This window comes from Chenopodium album, chromosome 2 (genome assembly GCF_948465745.1).
Source record: "Chenopodium album chromosome 2, dcCheAlbu1.1, whole genome shotgun sequence".
NCBI lineage: Eukaryota > Viridiplantae > Streptophyta > Magnoliopsida > Caryophyllales > Amaranthaceae > Chenopodium > Chenopodium album.
Window position 1 is genome coordinate 72,715,857 of NC_137835.1, and position 20,533 is coordinate 72,736,389.

General features: G+C 36.5%; 2 protein-coding genes across 2 annotated transcripts; one reads left to right on the forward strand and one right to left on the reverse strand.

The window, feature by feature from the left end:
- Positions 1 to 10,576: 10,576 nt before the first annotated feature.
- Positions 10,577 to 12,711, reverse strand: LOC145587230 (uncharacterized). The gene has a single exon (XM_081644000.1). The coding sequence runs from the start codon at positions 12,580 to 12,582 to the stop codon at positions 10,900 to 10,902; it is 1,683 nt and encodes a 560-aa protein (XP_081500126.1). The 5' UTR covers positions 12,583 to 12,711; the 3' UTR covers positions 10,577 to 10,899.
- A 5,625-nt stretch (positions 12,712 to 18,336) lies between these two features.
- LOC145575332 (uncharacterized) lies at positions 18,337 to 20,274 on the forward strand. The gene is made up of 3 exons (XM_081633219.1): positions 18,337 to 18,680; positions 19,132 to 19,342; positions 19,495 to 20,274. Exons 1-3 carry the CDS (start codon positions 18,337 to 18,339, stop codon positions 20,272 to 20,274), a joined length of 1,335 nt encoding a protein of 444 aa, XP_081489345.1.
- Positions 20,275 to 20,533: the final 259 nt, after the last annotated feature.

A 20,533-nucleotide genomic window follows, 5' to 3' on the forward strand; every position in this document is an offset into this window, starting at 1 on the left:
GGTGATGACTCGATCAATAATCCGAACTGTCGGCAAAACGACAGGACTGGCGTCACATTGTGTAATGTAACGCCAGACGACAAAGCTGTCGCCAGGCGCCACACTCCACAGAGTGGCGCTACAGTCCAAACTTTGGCGCCAATGCTGGAGCTTCAATCTGGGACTGTTTTCGGTGTTATTAATCAACAGGGGTATGCCTAAAGTCGTACTAGGTCAATTCTGATTAAAATATTAGACTTTATTTACTCAAATTAATTAATCAATTAATTAATTAGGCAAAGTTCTTTAAGTCATTAATTTATTAAATCTCAACACAAGTCAAACAAATGGTTAAGAAATCATAGCATATGCACAACAAATAATGCACAATTAGTCAAGTAGGCACAATATGATGCAATGAGTTTGTAACCTAACCATGGCTCTAGTTCTCTAAAGTTCGGGATATGGTTTAGTCAATAGAGGGTCCATGGTTAATTGTCCGGATGCACCGCGCGGAAGCCTAACCGTGAAGGGTTGGCGCGAGTGGATGGGACACTGCGAGTTTTAGAAAAAATTCGCTTCCATGGTTTGGTGAATTCAACATTCTCGGATGTACCCTTTGTTGCTCAGAGCGTTCAATCAGGTAGATGGAGCATGAATTCCCAGAGGGTTATGTCCATATGTAGAACACATATGGGTTTCAGAAAAGTGAGAAAAACTCAATCAGGAAGTAGGATCGAGCAAACAATACGAAAAACAGGTCGAAATTAGAACGCATATTTCAGGCTCGGTATTGGAAGAATTTGGCGCCAGCAAACAGAGACTGGCGCCAGGTTTTAGCTGTAGCGCCTGGCGCAATGCTGGCGTCTGGCGCTACAGTTAAAATTCTGGCGCCAATGCTCTGGCCTCTGGCGCTAATTCCTACATGCCTCAGCAGCTTTCTGTGCTCGATAAAATTTTCCAGTTTCGCGAAGTGTTATTTCGGTCCTAGTTGTGAAAGATATTTCTCAAATTTCCTACGTGTAAAATCCTATGTTTTTAACTCATTACGGATGTTCTTTCCAATGAGATCTTTTTTATGCATATGACAATAATGTTAATCAAAATTACGCACATGAAATACTTAGAACGTTTCGAGTCTCATCCACTCATTCTAAATCATTGCCGAAACAAATTCATGAATTAAAATAGAAATCCTCCCCAGTGGAGTCACCAAAAAACTGTAGGGAATAATTTCAAGCGTTAACCCCCTAGCTTGAACCCCACTGTGATCATACACTAAAGTTCGGTGGCGTCCAAAAAGGAAGAAGATAGAGCAAAAGAGTCGCCAACAAGTTTTTTAAGAACTTGTAAACCGTTCACAAGGTGAAGGTTACACCCCTTAACGATCCAAGAGATCGTCAACTCCATAAGGTCTTGAACCAAAATAGGGTTCGGGGATGAAGGTACAAATCCAACCTAAAAGAGATTGAACCAGCCCTAATAATAGGCCTCATCTTTATTCTGATCGTATTCATGTGCGCTTTCTGACTAACATGCAATCAATAGGATTACCCCTAAACCTGTTTATCTATGTTGGTTGAATATTAATGCACAAATAAATCTATTATTGGTGATCACTTGAATTATAATCAAATTAACCCTAAACAAGATTATTAATTATCTTATTAAGCGTGATTACAAGTATAGATTCCCTTTAAACATGCATAAAAGGTGTGATCAAGCAATAAAAATAAATATCAAGCAACATAATAATAATCATAACAATCATAATAAATTATAACAATTATAATCATAAATCATTATAATAACGTTAAAGCATAATAATAGCAAGATCCTAGGCATGATACTAACAAGATTAATAACAAACCCTAGCATGTCACTAAGCAATAAAAATCAAAGCTTTAGCCCTAACATGATACTAACAATCATAAATATTAGGAAGAACATAAAAGGCATTGTACTTTTAATCATACTTGATATTAAAATTACCCTAGACATGATACTAGGAATCAAAATAACAACCTAAGCATGAACTCTATATCATAACATCAACAAAAACCATTAAAGTACTTACTTTGATGCCTCGTACCTCTTTCTAATAACAAAATACACACGTTAGTAACTTCAAGGAAAATAATAAACAACAATTAAACTAAATAATTGAAAGAGAGATTTGGGACCAAACCCTCAGAAATTAAACCTTTCACGTCTAGGGCGAAGGCAACTTCGAATATGGCTAGGTGTATCTAAGTCTTGCGAATGCGGAATTTTGTATGTAAAAAGCTAGTTTAGAAAAAGAGAGAGAGAGAGAGTAATCAAGAGAATCTTGATGAGAGTTGGTGAAAACTGGTTTTAAATTAAAACTGGTTGTAGATGATTGTAGGTGAAAACTGGTTATCGAAAACGGAGTTTTTACGATGTTATTTATAGAGAAAATCAGCCAAAAGGATAAAATATCAAAACAGAGTTCTGGCGCAGATAAAACTGAATTGGCGCCAGGCGCCAAGCGTAGCGCCAGGCGCTAGAGCTGGCGTTTGCCGCTGATTCAGAAAATCACGCGTTTTCTTAAAATCAGATAAAATTTGTCGTACATGAGGATAAAATCATATTTCCCTCAAAGATACTCTTTGATTTTAATTAAAACTCTGAACAGTCAACAAAATTCAATTTATCAATGCTAATTGAATTAGGAATGAAAAGAACCTTCTAGAAGAATCTAGAAGACTAAAACCATTCCTAATTGCATTAGGAATGATAAATCTATATTAGGCCCTCCCCTAGATCATTGGGCCGCATATAAGGCTCAAACCGGGCCCAGTTTAGTAAATTGGCCATAACTTCCTCAATATTCATCGGAATTGGTCTTATAATATATCGTTGGAAAGCTCTTGTCAAGCCCCATCCAACTACACTACTATTGGACCCATATCATGGACCAACTAAACTGGATTGGCTGTTTTTTCTTAAAATAAGTTTTCAAAAATAGAGATAAGAGAAAAGAAATTAAAACTTTCTGCAACACTAGACTTTCCACACTTTCGCTTCATTCGATTATGATTCGACGTGAAAGGTACTCATCGCCGGGTTCGGTTTTGGGGAGACACAAATGGGTGTCTACAACCACTCAAACCCTACTTCACTCAAAAAACTCACTTATAGTAATATTCGCCGCTTTCTCATTATCTCTCTCATCCCCTTCTCTTTCATCAGCTCTCATTCTCATCTCCTCTTTCTCTCGTTCTCTTTCAATCCCTTTCTCGTTCTCTTGAAATCCCTTTCTCATTCTCTTGATTTTTCTGGGGTTCAAATTTTTTTATGGGTTTATTCGAATTGTTTCTGGGTTTGTTCGAATGTTTTTGGGTTTGTTCGAATTTTTTTTATGGGTTTAATCCACCACAAACACATGCATGAGCAAGGTTAGGGTATAATTTCTCGAAATTTTTCTAGGTTTGTTCGAAATTGATTTTTCTGGGTTTGTTCGAATTTTTTTAGGGGTTTATTCGAATCGTTTCTGGGTTTGTTCGAATCGTTTCTGGGTTTGTTCGAATTGTTTCTGAGTTTGTTCGAATCGTTTCTAGGTTTGTTCAAATTTTTTATGGGTTTAATCCACCACAAACACATGCATGAGCAAGGTTAGGGTATAATTTCTTGATTTTAATTCGATTTTTTTTTCTGGGTTTTTAACTGATTTTCGAATGTTGTTTTTACTTTAATAGATTTTAATTTTATTTATTTAAGTAATTTTCGATTTTCTGGTTTGGTTAATCGATCTTTAAACTTATTTTAAATCGAATTTTTTTTTAATTTCTGGGTTTTTAACTTATTTTAATCATTTTTGCCCGTTTTAATCGATTTTTTTTTATTCGATTTAAATTCGATTTTTTTTCTGGGTTTTTTTTCTTCTGATTTTCGATTTTGGTTTTTATTTTAATCGATTTTTTTATGGGTTTATTTTTTATATTTTTATTTTTCGATTTTCTTTTTAACTGATTTTCTGGGTTCAATTCTTTTTAACTGATGTTCTGGGTTTTTTTTTCAACTGATTTTCTTTTTTATTTTCCGATTTTCTGGGTTTTTTTTTTAAAAAAAATTTCGCAGCTTAATTAAATCATTTTAATCGATTTATTTTGGTTGTTTTAATTGGTCCAGGTACATGGATTTAGATCTTAAATCGAAGAATCAAGATGCAAGTATATTGATTTAGGTGTTGTATGGGGTTTTTTTTATTGTGATGTTGTAAAAAATTTTATTTTTTTGATTTATATTGTAATTTTTTTTTATTTATATGTTGTACTTTTTTTTTTATTTATATGTTGTAATTTTTTTATTGATCTATAATGTAAATTTTTTTTTTATTATATATATATTGAATAATTTGATTATATTGATTGTGATGTTCGATTTATATTGAACAGATTTGATTATATTGTGATTATATATATATTGAACAGATTTGATTATATTTAGTTTATTTAATTTTTAAGTAAAAAATATATATTTTTTTTTTGGCACTTTTGGCACCGGTTAACCGGTGCCAAAAACAGTGAATTAAATTTTTTTGGGGATTTTTTGGCACCGGTTAACCGGTACCAATTTTGAATTTTGGCACCAGTTTGAACCGGTGCCTTTTTAAACCACTTATTGGCACCCCCCACATTGGCACCGGTTCAAACCGGTGGCATTAGGGGTTTTGAACTAGTGCCAATTTTGATTTTTCACCTAGTGCTAAAAAGATGTTGTAAAAAATCATCCTCTTGGAACTGACACAAATCACAAAATGTATCAATAATTCAATATCCATGCCCCACCGTCCCAAATTAATCTTCATTGCAATCCTGTTTGATAACACCCTCCACATGAACATCTTCCGTTTAGGTACAATGTTGAGAGACCACAAGACCAAAAAAGTCATTCATACCCTCCAACGAAATACAACCCTCTAGATGCTTCAAAAAAGCGTATCTTGTTTTCACCGTAAAACTTCCTCATCTATGATGCTGCCAGTACATATAGTCCTCTGACTCCTGATCTAGTAATTCCAAGCACGCAATTGTCGCTTCATCATCTCTTTCAAAGCAAGAAAGTAGCTTCGCCTGATTCCACCTACACCCAAGGGGTGCCATAAAGTCACTTGCTTTCCATCTCATCGCCTGCAATAAAGTCACATGAGACTTCAATTCTGGGACCTTACCCGCCATCCATCTATCCTTTCCTGCCACAATAGACTTCCCATTCCCTATCTTTCAACTACAACCCTTGACTAGCATGTTTGTCGCTTTTACAACACCCCTCATGCCCCATGAATAATTCTTGTGCTGAAGAGTAATCGGACACCCCTTGTGAAGCGGAGACTATAACCTAGATGTGCATGCTTTTGAGAGAATCAATTGAGGATTATGACTTATTCTCCATGCTTGCTTCATAAGGTGAGCTTTGTTAAAGGAGCGAGGCCAAACTACGAATACCAAGTCCTCCCATTCCTTTCGGAAGATGCATAGTCTTCGAGACAAAGTTAAAGTGATAATTGATATTGTTCATGTTTGCATTAGCTAAAGAGGTTGTTAAAGTTTATGGTGCATATTTAGCTAAGAGTATTTGTATTCTAAACTTACAATAAATTGTATCATAAAGATGCAATGATCCTAACTTTCTCATTTTAGTATTATGAAACACATTTTTGTTTAGTCGATAAAATCCATATTATATAACACAAATTGTTATATGTGGTTACGCACACCATTAATTGATGGTATGACCACTTTTTCATTAATTGAGGAGTAATGTTGTTAATACAATGATCAAATGGCTTGACAAATATGGATTACTCAAATGAACACATGATTTTGGGTTACTCTATGAACAAAATTAAGTTTCCCTTACAAAAGAGTAATAATTACTCTTATGTGCTACAAGAGGGAAGGTTTCCCTTTTAACTTTTTCAGCAAAACATTTTAGCATTTTAAGGGCGTCCCCCAGTTGCTCTTCTTGAGAAACAAGAAGTGTTTCTCTAGTGGCAGTTGTGTAATATTTGTGCTTTGAGAATTGTAAACAAATATTATTCTCTGCTGACTGTAATAAACACTGAAGTTGCTGATGTGGGCCTTGGGAAGACGGAGTTAACTTGTAGCAAAAACTTCCGTCAGTTCTGTTTTTCCAATAACACCACGATCGGTAGCCTAACAATACAATTACGCTATTCTTCTTCTTCCTCCTTTTCTCAAATCAAGCTCCATTAATGGAGCTCGAACTTTCATCTTCACCCATCCCCCACCACACCGCCATTTTCGGCGGAGAAGCCGCCGAATTAAACAAAAACCCTAATATAAAGGGGAGAAAAAAAGGGCAAGATCAACCCCTAAGGGTAAGGGTGTCATCTTCCTCCATTGAAGTAGCCTTTGAGCTTTTGAAACTCCATTGAAGAGAAGGATGAAAGTTGAGAGAAGGGGGTAACTACGGGAACAGTGACATAACGTTTTCAAGAATTTGGGTTTCTTCCGTCAAATTATTGAGTTAACGTCTGTCTATTCTAGAGTTTGCAAATAGTCGGTCATACCCTTACCTGCTCATGGGAAATTCCCAATTCACTCTCATGAGAAACACTTCTTGTTTCTCAAGAAGAGCAACTTGGGTTTTAATACTAACCTATTTTAACCATTATTAGTGATATATACTACTAAATGATACGAAGTAATATTCTTATTGATACTTGTTGGAATCGTCGCAATGAATAATAAAATTTATACTTAGATCGGTACTATTAAACAATACAAAGTTCTACATTATAAAAAATTAAGCATTTAAATAAAAAATAGAGGAAGTAATAATTTTTGAAATGTATATATTATAAACTGGTCAAAAATAAATTGATCAACCCATCAAGTTCTTATCTAAATCGTTTTTAATATTGAAAACAATATTCATGCACGACCCTTAGCCCACCTTTTGACCATGCATCTACCCCGTAACTTTTTCATACAGTTTTAGAAGAAAAAACGAGAGTCGAGACAAAAAGAAAAGGAGAATGCAGCACATAAAACTAAGAGCAAGCACAACTGATGTTTGTTACATTCTTGTGTCGTTTATTAGACCTATAGCTAAGTAGTATTGTCCGTATTTTCCTTCCTTTCAAATGAAATTTAGGTCTACCAAAGAAGTTATACTAAATTAGCATTAACAGCTTTGTTTTAACAAAAACTTCTATTTACCTTTTTTATGTCAAGTAGTATGTTTGCCAATTGCCATTAATTTTCAACCTCATTTTCTTGATCAAAACTAATGTGTCATGTATTTATACCAACTAGGCAACTTTAATTATCTATGAATGAGAATTTCACAATTGTAGGATGAATGGTTCGCCCAAACTTGATCTAGTAGTCTACTACTATTACACACTAATCGTCTAATCTCAAGTGAGACCGGTGATCAGTGACTACTAGAAATCTGGAATACTCTATAAGTTAACACGTACGTACTACGTAGTACTCTGTATTGATTACCCCTCATCAACCATGTTACAATTCTCATAAATATCATTTGTACTGTGTATTCGAAATAATAATGTGGTGAGCCCGATTTCATGTAAGTTTTTGTGTATACAATTACACCACTCTGTATGTACTTGCAAGGTATGTAACCAATGCGTAAATTAATGACAAGATCAGCATGATAGTTGATCACAATTTGCTCAATATTGGTTTGAGTATTATAGATGTGTAGTGCTCACACTATCACTCATTTGACAAAAAAAAAAAAAAAAAAAAAAAAAAAAACCATTCAGATACAAGCTTCCTGCATTAGTACAAGCTGCATCAACTGCGCGATTTATAACTTGGAGCCATTGCAGATTGGTTCTTGTAGCGCCAAGATAACAAATTACTAAATTAGAGCCATAACTTAGTGAGAGACTTCGTGCCTAGCAATTATATTATTTAGAGTTCTAGACAATACATGATCCATAGTACCCTGCATTCTCTGTAGCAGACACTGCATAAACTGAGACGCTACCTATACAATACACAACACACGCGATATCAGGATAAGTCGTGGCAAGCTTAGGCGTTACTATTAGTTGGTTATGAGCTACTAATCTAATTAACTTCTTTGATAAACAGAACAAGTTATGCAGTGTATTGTGTATAGGTCTAAATTTTCAAAACTACGAAAATTGTGTTTTGCAGAGCAATTCAATAAAATAAACGCGGTGTGTAATAATACAGAAGCAAGTCTGAATAAATAACAATAGCGTATTCGCTTGGACAGTTGTTGATTAGAGGCATTCCTATAGTAATTAAGCTTCCTACACATCAAATATTCCATTCAATTTCCTACAGCCAAGTCAGTCTGACCGTGAATATAACTAATTTCCTGCCCTGAATCCGAAGTCAGAACAAATCTGATCTTATTCAATGGGGCTAATTAAGCTTCATATTGTGATTTGATAAGTGTATATTAATGTTGCTTAGGTTGCATTTTCATATAGATTATTGCATTCTAGAAGCATTCATGTGAGACTAGCGTTGTTTATGGAGTATTGTAATCGTAAATGATAGGTCAACGGCGTTATAGAACGTTGACTGAGCCATGGACGTAATGGAGAGCATCTGTGAGACTGAGAATGTGTCTATCTTGGGTGATTTTTGGACTATTATAGTATTGATATTGTGTGTTAGAAGCTATATATTAATCACATTTTCCTCCTTGGAAAAGGAATAGCATTGAAGGAAGATTATAGTCTTATCCAGTTTCTGAGATTCAGTAGATAAATTAACATTTAGAATAGATTTTTTTGATAAGAAGACACAAGGGTTTGTTTTATGATACACGAAGTATGAATTTGTTTTAATTAATAGTAGATACTCCTATATTAGTTGCAAATATTTATACTAGCCACCGAGCAGATCCAGGCTGGGTTGGACATTGACGCAAGACTGGTTCGGGTTAGTATCCAGGTTAGGCCGTGTGTGCACGGGTTAGTTGCTTCACTGTTTGGGCTAGGTGATGGAGGACTGGGTTGGGAAGAAGATTTGGGCAAGTTTTTTTATATAAAAATGTGTATTTGAGTGAGCACGTGGGCCGCATTTCAACCTGAGCACAACCCGCCTTTGAATTGGGTTGTACCGAGCTCTCATCAGGATGACATCGATTGATACATTGACCAGACTGGTTTAATAGACTGTGATTTGAGATGACTAAACTTATTTTATACTTATACTGTTAATGTATACAAAACTTAAGTATGACTGTATGAGTAAGATTCAGTCAGGGGGAAAGATATTAAAATCACTAAATACATTTACATGGCCAAAAACACCTTAGAAAAAGAAAATGTCAAAACTCATAACTGAAAAGGCGACTTCCTCATCACATACCATACAACAATAATGCAAATCAACATCATGAAAATTACAACTCCTATAAACATTACAATAATATTGACGACATTAGTTAGTAGCTTCCTTTTTGTCACCTTTATAATCAAAGCATAATTACAACAAGGTGAGAAACTGGATTACTGACCCCACAAAATATGATTCGTTTTCCTCGTTTTCATATGCATATTCTTCAACAGGGTAGGCAGGGGTAGTTTTAACAGGTAAGATTTAGTCAATTATTACAGTACCATAATCCTTAGCTTTCTGCACACTTTACTATTCCTGTCTTTCCACTGTCAATATTAATTATACTTAAGTCATAATTATATAGTATTAGTAGAGTACAAACAACCCAGAAAAAGTAAGATTAATGTGTTGGAAATTGCATGGAAAATATACTGTTGCACATGTAATCTATACTTAAGACACTTGCACATGATTTTGGTCCACCTTTGCTACTGCTAAGCCTTACATTACAAGAATATCTAAATTATACTCCATTCTATTCAATTATCATACCGACACATTATTAATTATTATTCCAACAACCTAATTAGCTACAGGAATAAATTCTGTATAATTGGAGCTATAGTAATAATGGTTCTATTTCTATAAATTTTGTTTGCTAGACTAATCTAAGTTGCCAAGGCGGTCCAAAAAGACCTGAATCATTGTAAGGGTTGATGATCCATAGGCGAGTGAGTCAGAGTTATACTACCTCCGTTACATATTATTTTCAACGATTTAACATAAAGTAGAAAGAGAAAATGTCTAATCGTTGCAAATATTCCGTAATATGTAACGGAGGTAGTATGATACAACCAAAAGTTCGATGAACGATGCTCCCAGTCCGAGTGTGCACAAGACTCCGGATTGGCGGATTGGGAGCACAGGTTGTGTATTGCTGTAACCTCAGAATCGGAAAAGATTACTCCGTACTAAACAAAGTTCCTACCAACCAAAGAGAGGTTTTGACTGATACATCTATCAGCATTAATAAATAAGTTACTGCATTTGAGAACTTTACAGATTGAGCAATACTTTCTATATACAATCTCACATGTATCATGGAGTATAAGTTTCTCAATACCTAACATATCCAGATGAATAGACCACAAGACTGCAAGAGCAATACCCTTCATCTAATCAGGAAAATAACATACTGTATATTAACAATTGAACAAAAACTTGTGTAATAAGAGTACAATTTTCGGGTCACAAAATGAAGAAACAACAATATTATCGCTTTATTAAGAAGTCGAAAAGATACAATTTCAATCCGGGTATGTGTTACTAACCAAGATAATATGCTACAAGCAAAGATTGTCATTCAAACAATTAGAACACCTAATACTAATACTAATGCTACTACTCACAATTGCCTTTTCTTGTCACCAATTCTAAACACAAACTATGAACAAGGAATTAGTAAGTAAAAATCAAGTGGTAAGGCAGAAAACTAACAAGAAAAACAAGCTCAAAAGAAAGAAAAAATTATACATACAAACAAGAAAAAGAACTCATTTTCTCTGAATTGCTCTGATCATCAAGGCCTAGCGAAAACGCCCCATAGTTTTCCCCGGCCAAGACAATCAAGCAGCTTCTTTGCTCCCTCGATTTCGAGCTCAACGAGCTTCTGCAAGTAAACACAAGCTCCGGCAGCCACCATTTGTTTCCTGCACTTCTTAGAGTGAATCAAAGTGGTCAATACCGCAATTGGCCATTTCTTATCTAAAACCTTAGTCAATGGATCCAATAGTTGAACTGTTCCTACTATCCCCCTCTCTTCCTTCCTGAATATCTTCCTGTTAACGGTACACATCAAGAGACTCGAAAGCGCCTTTGCAGCCGCTTCTTTCTCCTCAATCGCTTTCCCATCCAACATTCTCACTAGAGCAGAAACACACCCATTCTCCCCCATCTCCCGCCTCGCTTTCGAGCAAAACCCGAGCTCGAAAACAGCTCCTGCAGCTGCAATCCTCACTGCCAAAACCCCACAATTCAACAATGGCAACAACCTCAATGGAAACCCCTGGAAAATCAACACCTCCCCAATCGGATGATACGATGCTAAGTTCCTTAACAACTCAACAGCAGGCTCTAATCCCCTCCCAATCGGAGTCGAATCCCAGTAATTCTTCAAACTCTCAACCCCACCTTCTCTTGCAACCAACACCTTCAATGTCTCATCATTACACACCAAATTCGACAAACACCCGATCGAATTCTCCCTAGCTAAGCTCGTCCCAGCAGCCGATAGCGCGATCAACACCGGAATCGAATTCTCCTCGACGAAATTCTCCTTAATCTCCTCAAATTGAGCTAAATTCCTCAACACCCCGGCCGCCATTGCTTGCGAACTCGGCGTTCCGCAGTGACAAATCTCCAGCAACGACGAAATCCCACCTCTACAACCAATCGCCCTCGCATTCTCCTTGCTAAAACTCAACGCCTGAAGAGCAACACAAGCTTTCTCTTTCGCAAACCCACTTCCAGACTCAATTACCCTAATCAATTGATTCAACAACGATAAACCCTCAGCAATTAGAACATGTTTACTACTCTCAATCGTTGAAACCCTAGCAATCGCCGCCACAATTTTCTCCCTCATCTCAAACGACGTCGTATCGAGTGACCTCACAAGAACTGGGACAATCCCTTGAGCAACCCCAATCAAGACATTCTTATCATCCTCATTCAACAACGCTAACAACGAATCCATTGCTGAGTTCTTTGATTCAGAGCTTCCGATCTGAAGACGAGTCAACAAGTTTCTGACCTCTGCTCGAACAGCCTCTCTTCCCTGAAGTTGCTGAGAACTCGAAACGACGGCGTCTTGGGTGAGAACCCCACTTCGAAGCAAGATCTCACAGTCTTTGTTAATCCCATCGAGAGTGGAGGATAAAGAGTCGATGTCACTCTGAGTACGGAGTTTTCCGGCGGGAAGAGAGGAGGGGTCGGAGCATTTTCCGGCGAGGGAAACGGCGTCGTTTAAGGCGGAGGAGAGGGAGGAGAGGACGGAAAGGGAGAGGGAGTTGGAGGAGAGAGAGTGGGAGTGGGAGTCGGAGAAGTCGGCGAGGTGGGATTGGAGAGAGAGGAGTTTGGATTTGATGAGAGACCATTTGGGTTTGAAGTGGTGGATGAGAGGGAGGTGGGTTGAGAGGAGAGAGGTGAGAAGGTGGGTTGAGAGGAGGAGGAGGTCGTCGGAATCTGGGGAAGCTTCTTTCATGGCGGTTTTGAGGAGAGAGAAAGTATGGTGGTTAGAGGAGAGAGAAAGAGTGGAGTTGTTATGGAGGAGGCATGAGGGGAGTGATGGAGGAGATTGAGGGGGGGAGAAAATTATGGGGGGAGATGGAAAGAAAGGAGAAAGAGAAAGAGAAGGAGAAAGAGAAAGAGGGGAAAGGGAAAGGGAAAGAGGGGAAAGGGAATTATTGATGGATACTGAAAAATAAAAATGAGAAATGAAAATGTGTTTTGCTTTTTTCTGGTTTTGTATTCGCGGTTGTTATGGTTTTTAATTCACGCGCGGTGTGTATCAAACTATCAACAACTTTCCAACACTGTGAGTCTGTGAGGTCTGTGACCTAGCTGTTTAATTAAGGGGCCAAATTGGTTTTATCCATTATACATACTTTAGTAAAAAAGAAAAATACATTTTAATAATTCCAATTAAAGATTATTATTTAATAATCTCAACTATGGAGTTAATTTGCATCTATTGGTCCCAATGACCTAACTTGTTGAAACGGTAAAAATTATTTTTTTTATTTTTTAAAAGTCAAGTGTTAGCAAGTGTTTGGTGTAATTAAAAAAAAATATTATTATAATAAAAATAAAAATAAAACCATTCTGTAGACACCCATTTATGGCTCCCCAAAACCAAACCCGGTGATTAGTACCTTTCACGTCGAATCATAATCGAATGAAGTGAAAGTGTGGAAAGTCTAGTGTTGCAGTTAGTTTTTAATTCTTTCTTTCTCTCTGTTTTTGAAAACCTATTTTAAGAAAACAGCCAATCCAGTTTGGTTTGGTCCATGACAAGGGTCCAAAAATAGTATAGTTGGGTCGGGTTTGAAAAGAGTTTTCCAACGATATATTGTAAGCCCAATTCCGATGAATAATGAGGAAGTTATGGTCAAATTATTAAACTGGACCCGGTTTGATCTTTATATGCGGCCCAATGATCTAGAGGAGGGCCTAATATTGATTTATCATTCCTAATGCAATTAGAATTGGTTATAGTCTTTTAGATTCTTCTAAAAGGTTCTTTTCATTCCTAATTTAATTAGCATTGATAAATTGACTTTAGTTAAGTTTTAATCAGAATAAAAGAAGTGTTTTTAAAGAAAATACGATTTTGCCCTTCTGTACGGCTAAATTTTATCAAAATTAAGAAAACGCGTGAAATTGTTTTCTAGCGCCTGACGCTAATGCTTGGCGTCTGGCGCTAGCCTTAGCGCTTGGCGCTAATGTCTAGCGTCTGGCGCTGAGTCGTTTTATTCTCTTCGAAACTCTGATTCGTTTTTTTATCCATTCGGCTGATTTTCTCTATATATAGCCTCCTAAAACCTCCGTTTTCAATCAACAGCAATTAATTTTCTTATTCTCTCTAATTTACAAGATTCTCTTGATTTCTCTCTCTCTCAAGCTCTTTCGCAAACAAAATTCCGCATTCACAAGATTTAGACACACCTAGCCAAGTTCGAAGTTGCCTTCGCCCTAGACGTGAAAGGTTTTAATTTCTTAGGGTTTGGTCTCAAATCTCTTTCAATTATTTAATTTAATTGTTTGATTTTATTATTTTCCTTGAAGTTACTAACGTGTGTATTTTGTTATTAGAAAGATATACGAGGCATCCAAGTAAGTGCGTTAATTGATTTTATTGATATTATGATATAGAAATCATGTCTAGGTTGTTATTATGATTCCTAGTATCATGTTAGGATGCTTTCCTTAATTTGATGTTTTGAATGATAACAATGATTCCTAGTATCATGTTTAGGGTAAAAGTTATAATATCAAATATGCTTATTATGATTCCTGCGATGTTTCCTATTCTTTTCCTAATATGCATGTTAGTATCATGTTAGGGCTATATATTTGATCTTTGATGTTTAGTGACATGCTAGGGTTTGTTATTAATCTTGTTAGTATCATGCCTAGGATCTTGCTATTATTATATTATAATTGTCATGATTATTATTTTGTTGCTTGATATATTGTTATTGCTTGATCACACCTTTTATGCATGTTTAAAGGGAATTTGTACTTGTAATCAGGCTTAATAAGATAATTAATAATCTTGTTTAGGGTTAATTTGATTATAATTCAAGTGATCGCCAATAATAGTTTTATTTGTGCATTAATATTCAACCAACATAGTTAAACAGGTTTAGGGTTAATCCTATTGATTGCATGTTAGTCAGAAAGCGCACATGAATACGATCAAAATAAAGTAGAGGCCTATTATTAGGGCAGGTTCAATCTCTTTTAGGTTGGAATTGTACCTTCATCCCCGAACTACCAGTCATGGTTCCAGACCTATTGGAGTTGACGATCTCCTGGATCGTTAAGGGGTGTAACCTTCACCTCGTGAACGGTTTACAAGTTCCTAAAACTTGTTGGCGACTCTTTTGCTCTATCTTCTTTCCCTTTGGACGCTACCATACTTTAGTGTATGATCACAGTGGGGTTCAAGCTAGGGATAATGCTTGAAATATTCCCTACACATTCCCAACCACCACCTCCCTCCATCGTGAAACCCTAAGCTAGCCCAGCCCACCGAAAACCAGCCGGCCAACCACCTCCCTAACCCCGGGAAAACAGCCAGCCATCGCTTCCCATCCACGAAACTCATCGTCCGACCTTCTAAATTCCCGAAATACCAGTGCATTAAATTAAAGACCTAGAAGTTTTCTTCCTATTTTCGACTTTTTGGCAAGGGTAGAGGGTTTTTTAGGCTGAGGGTGGGTGGAGTTTTTGGGGTCGGGGTTGGGTTTTCGAGGTAATTAGATGGTTTTTCGGCGTGGGTAGGGGTTTTTCGGGGTCAAGGCTAGGATTTTGGGGTTTTTATTTGGGGTCGAGTCTAGAATTTCAGGTTGATTTTATGGCGCGTCAAGTGATGGAGAAGGCGAGAGGAAGATAGGCCAAGAAGGGGGGTTAGGGCGCCAGTAGTTTTCGGGGGTTAAGGGAGACAGTCGGCGAGCTGGGTCTGGGCTTTGCAATGGGGAAAGGGGAGGGTGATGGTTGTGAGGATTTTTGGTTTTTTTTTTTCTCTTTTTTTTTCATTTTTTTTTTAAATTTTAGACCAATCACGTGCTGACACGTGGATTGGTTACCTGCTACAACAAGTAAGACTTGGTGTTGACCGGGAGATCACTGGAGGCAAATTAACTCTATAGTTGGGATTACACCTTAGTTGAGATTATTTAAAGTAAATCACCAATAATTGGGATTATTAAGTGCATTTTCCTATTAAGAAATGTAATATATTACTTTTTTTATCCAAATTGTTTCCAAACTTGACACAAGGTCTCAACTTCGTCTAAACTTGCTTAGAAGACCTCAACCAAAATGACTTGACTCCATCTAAAGTGAGATGACCTGTTTTTGACTCGATACCAAAATTGAACAAACCCAAGTTTACTTAATCAGAAGTTTCCTGATGATCCCCGAAATGACCCAACTTAAGCATGATCAAAAGTCTCGTCCCAATACCCAACCCAAAATGAGATGTCTCGATTCGAACCATACTCGATTGTATATAGGGGTGAGCAAACCGGGTACCTGGTCAAAATTTTAGGACCCGGATCTGGAATTGGTTGGAAACAGGTCCTAAAATTCGGAACCGGAATCGGAATTGGTTCAACCGGGTCCTAAAATTTTGGACTTGGAATTGGAACCACCGGGTACCGGTTCCGATTCCGGGTACCCACTTGTGTAAATAATTATTAAAATAATATAAATTATAATACTTATTTAAGTTTATTTTCATTTTTAGCGTTTAACACTTGTATTTATATGTGCGTTAAGATATTTTATTTATGTTAGGTATTAAATATATGTTAGGTATTAAAAATAATTTTTTATTTTACTAACTAGATACATTTAACATAATTTTATTTTAAAAAAACTTATTTAATGTAGCATATGTTAGTTAACCGGGTACCCAACCGGTTCCAGGTCCAAAAAATCAAGAATTGGAATTGGAACCGGTTGCAACCGGTTCCTTAATTTAATACCCGGAATTGGAACCATCGGGTCCAATTCCGGCTCCAGACCCACCGGTTCCTAACCGGTTCCAATTCTAATTCCGGGTACCGTGCATTTTTGCTCACCCCTAATTGTATACCAAACCCCAAATGGACAAATGACCCAACTCGACTTTATACGACCCAAAGTTATACAATACCTGAAGTATAAATTACAAAAGGTTGACATTCGAAAAATGTATTTTCAAATTATTTAGATCATTCTAACAAGTACCAAATGAATATATTTAGGCTTTGTTTTATCACTTTAGAAAAATAATAATATTATGTAGAAATAAATTCTATTAATTAAAAATAATTTTAGCACTTTAAAATTAAGTTCAGGTTAGAAAAACCCAATAACTTTAAAAAACAAATATAATAGAAAAGTTGTAAAAATAAATTCAATTCAGTTTTCAATAACTTTAATGAACAAATATAATATAAAATAATATTAAAAAAAAAAGCTTAATTAATAAAAATAACTAAAGGTTAGTAAAAATAATTTCAGTTCATTGAATATGATTTCAATTCAATAGAATTATTTCTGTTTAACAAAAATCAGGTGGAGTGATCATAACCTTTGGCTTATACGGAGTACAAAACACAAATGAAGTTTAAAGTGGTGTATGTGATTATATAAATGGTACGAGTGTCAAGTTCTAGGTGGTTAGGCTAAACTCGATTTACCATTTGGGCTAATCCGGACTTGATGATCGGTTTTGGATGGTTAGGTTCCATTCTACTCCCAACTGTTGTTGCGAGGGATCAAACACGAGATTTTCACTACCAAATGCAGTCCCAATCACCACTACACCACCACCACCCAATAAGTTATTTTTTTAAAATGATGCAAGTACAAAAATAAAACTTGAGGATTTATTTCAAGCCATAAGTGTAATATAAATTAAATTTTAAGAGTAACTAGTACTTCATCCATTTCTTTTTAGTGGACCTCACATGATATAATACATTTAAAATGAGATTAAAAGGTTGTTAACAATATAATTAATTGGACCATATATGCTTTATAAAAAGGTAATACTATACTTTTTCACCATAAAAACCTTCCTTTTATAATGGGTTGCAACTATTGTGACATTTCATTTTAGGAAAATGTTGCAACTATATAGAAATTGAGGAAGTACATAAGATATTAAAAGTTTGAAAGTTATACATGAATTAAGTAAATAAACATACTTTTGTTTCAAAAAAAAAAAAAAGTAAATAAACATACTTCAAATATGTAAAGAAGATAAATAAAAATGGATACATCATACAATTATGATTGTGAAATTGTAATTGAGACAATGATTGTGAAACTATAATTTTATTTTTTAATAAGTTGTGAAATTGTAATTGAGATAGTGATTGTGAAATTGTAATCTTGTTATTTTAATAAGTTGTGAAATTGTAATGGAGATAAATTTTTTTTTTTTTTTTAGTGTTCTACCCGGTTCATCCTTTGGGGTAATCTGGATTCGGAGATCAGTTCTTGATGATTAGGATTGTAACTGAGATAATGATTGTGAAAGTGTAATTTATTTTTAATATTATAAGTTGTGAAATTGTAATTGAGATAAACTCAATACGGAGTATTATTAAATTATCCCAAAATAAATTAAAATATCCCAAAATAAATTAAAAGTGTAATTAATTTTCTAGAATATGGAAATCGGAGGATAAATAAATAGACGAGAGATAAGAAAAAAGCGCGTGGAGAAATAATTGAGATGGGTCAGAATGTCAATCTAAGCAAGACTGAAGTTGTTTTTAGCAAAAAAGTGTGCGAAAATCGACGACAAAAAATAATTGAGATTTTGGGGGTTAGAGAAGTTGAAAGACATGAGAAGTATCTTGGGTTACCGACAATAATTGGAAGATCGAAAAAAGCAATTTTCGCAAGTTTAAAGGAGAGAATATGGAGAAAGCTTCAAGGATGGAAGGAGAAGTTTTTATCTAGGCCGGGTAAAGAGGTATTAATCAAAGCTGTGGCTCAAGCGATCCCGACATACATGATGAGTATATTCAAGCTTCCGGAAGGGCTAATCGATGAGATTCATTCGATGATTGCACGGTTTTGGTGGGGTTCCACAGAATCCGCAAGCAAAATGCACTGGCAGAGATGGGAATTATTATGCCGCCCCAAGGCTCGTGGGGGTTTGGGTTTCCGAGATTTAAAATGCTTCAACCAAGCCCTCCTTGCCAAGCAAATGTGGAGATTACACCACAATCCAGGTACCCTTATTCACACAATTTTAAAAGCGAGATATTTTTAAAAAATGTGATGTATTAGAAGCTAGCCGGGGTTATGACCCTAGCTATGCGTGGCGAAGCATCTGGGGTGCACGGGTTTTGCTTAATGAGGGGCTCAAATGGCGTGTGGGAAATGGGTGCTCAATTAAAGTGTGGGGAGATGCTTGGTTACCGAGTAATTTCTCTATTAATTCCCCTTTCCCAAATCCCACGAGCAATGTGGAGTTAAGGGTGTGCGAATTGATCGACCACTCTTGTGGTACTTGGGATAGGAGTGTTCTAAGCAGCAACTTCTGTGAGGATGACATTGCAAAAATTGTCACTATACCTTTGTCTCCAAATTGTCCTCCCGATAGAATGTTTTGGTGGCCGTCTAAGGATGGTGCGTACAGTGTGAAATCGGGTTATTGGTTGTGCAATCGAGAGCCAAATCTTGCTCAAGGTATAGATATGAATGAGATATGGCGCCTTGTTTGGTCTCTTGTATGTCCACCCAAGTTGAAGCACTTCTTATGGAGAGCTTGTAAGGGCTTTCAGCTGTGAAAGAACGCCTTTTTTATCGTCACATTGCCTCTAACTCCTCCTACTCCATTTGTAATGCACAAGAGGAAACCATCTGCCATACTCTTTTTCAGTGCTCTGCTGCGAAGGAGATATGGGAAGCAAGCTCTTTCGGTCAGATGATTAATGCAGCCCCTGATAACAATTTCAGCGAGAGACTTTTGTGGCTATCAAAAAATGCACAAAAGGCTGATTTTATCACCATGACAGCTCTTATGTGGGCTGCGTGGCACTGCAGGAACTCTACAATATACGAACAAAAGCAGGTTGTGGCGGTAGAAATTGGTAGAAAATGGGTGAATTTTGTCCAGGAAAGCAATGAGTATGCTGGAAAAACCGCCGCCAAGTCTGCTCCTAGAGTTGCTGGATCAGCACGTTCGTGGAAAACTCCTGCTGCTGGGGTAGTGAAGATTAACTGTGACGCTCATATTGGTAATTCAACTGGCCTTGGAGTGGTGCTGAGGGATGAGCAGGGCACGATATTAGTTGCTGCTGTACGAAAGGAATGTGCTGGATGGTGTGTTAATGAGGCCGAGGCTGCTGCCTGCAGGTTTGGGTTACAAGTTGCAAGAAGGCTTGGGTATTCGATGGTCCATCTTGAAAGCGATGCTGAAAATGTGGTGCGAGCTATCAACTCGAAGGCTACGGGGTTCTCCCCTATTTTCTTGATTTATGATGACATTCGTAGTTTGATTCCTGTTTTTAATGTCTTTAGTTTATCTCATGTTAAAAGAGCGGGTAACACTTTAGCTTATAATGTTGCTCGTTGGGACTCGAGAGGTTGTAATGAGTTCGTATCTTTAGGTCCTTTTCCCCAAAGCTTGACTACTTTGGCGGAAATTGATCTCCTTTAATGAAATTTACAACGTCCTTTCAAAAAAAAAAAAAAAAAAAAAGCGCGTGGAAGGTAGAAAGGAGGGGTGAGTAGGCACAGGCAATTTACGCGGGACTAGAGTTGTGTGGGTCCAAAAAAATCCCTTTTCTTTTCCTTTTTTTTTTTTAATCTTAATTCCCTCATTACTGACAACGATATTTCCCAGGTCATCTCCACACCATTTATATCTCACTCATTCACTCTAACCTCACCATCCTGTGACAACCCCTTAGCTGACA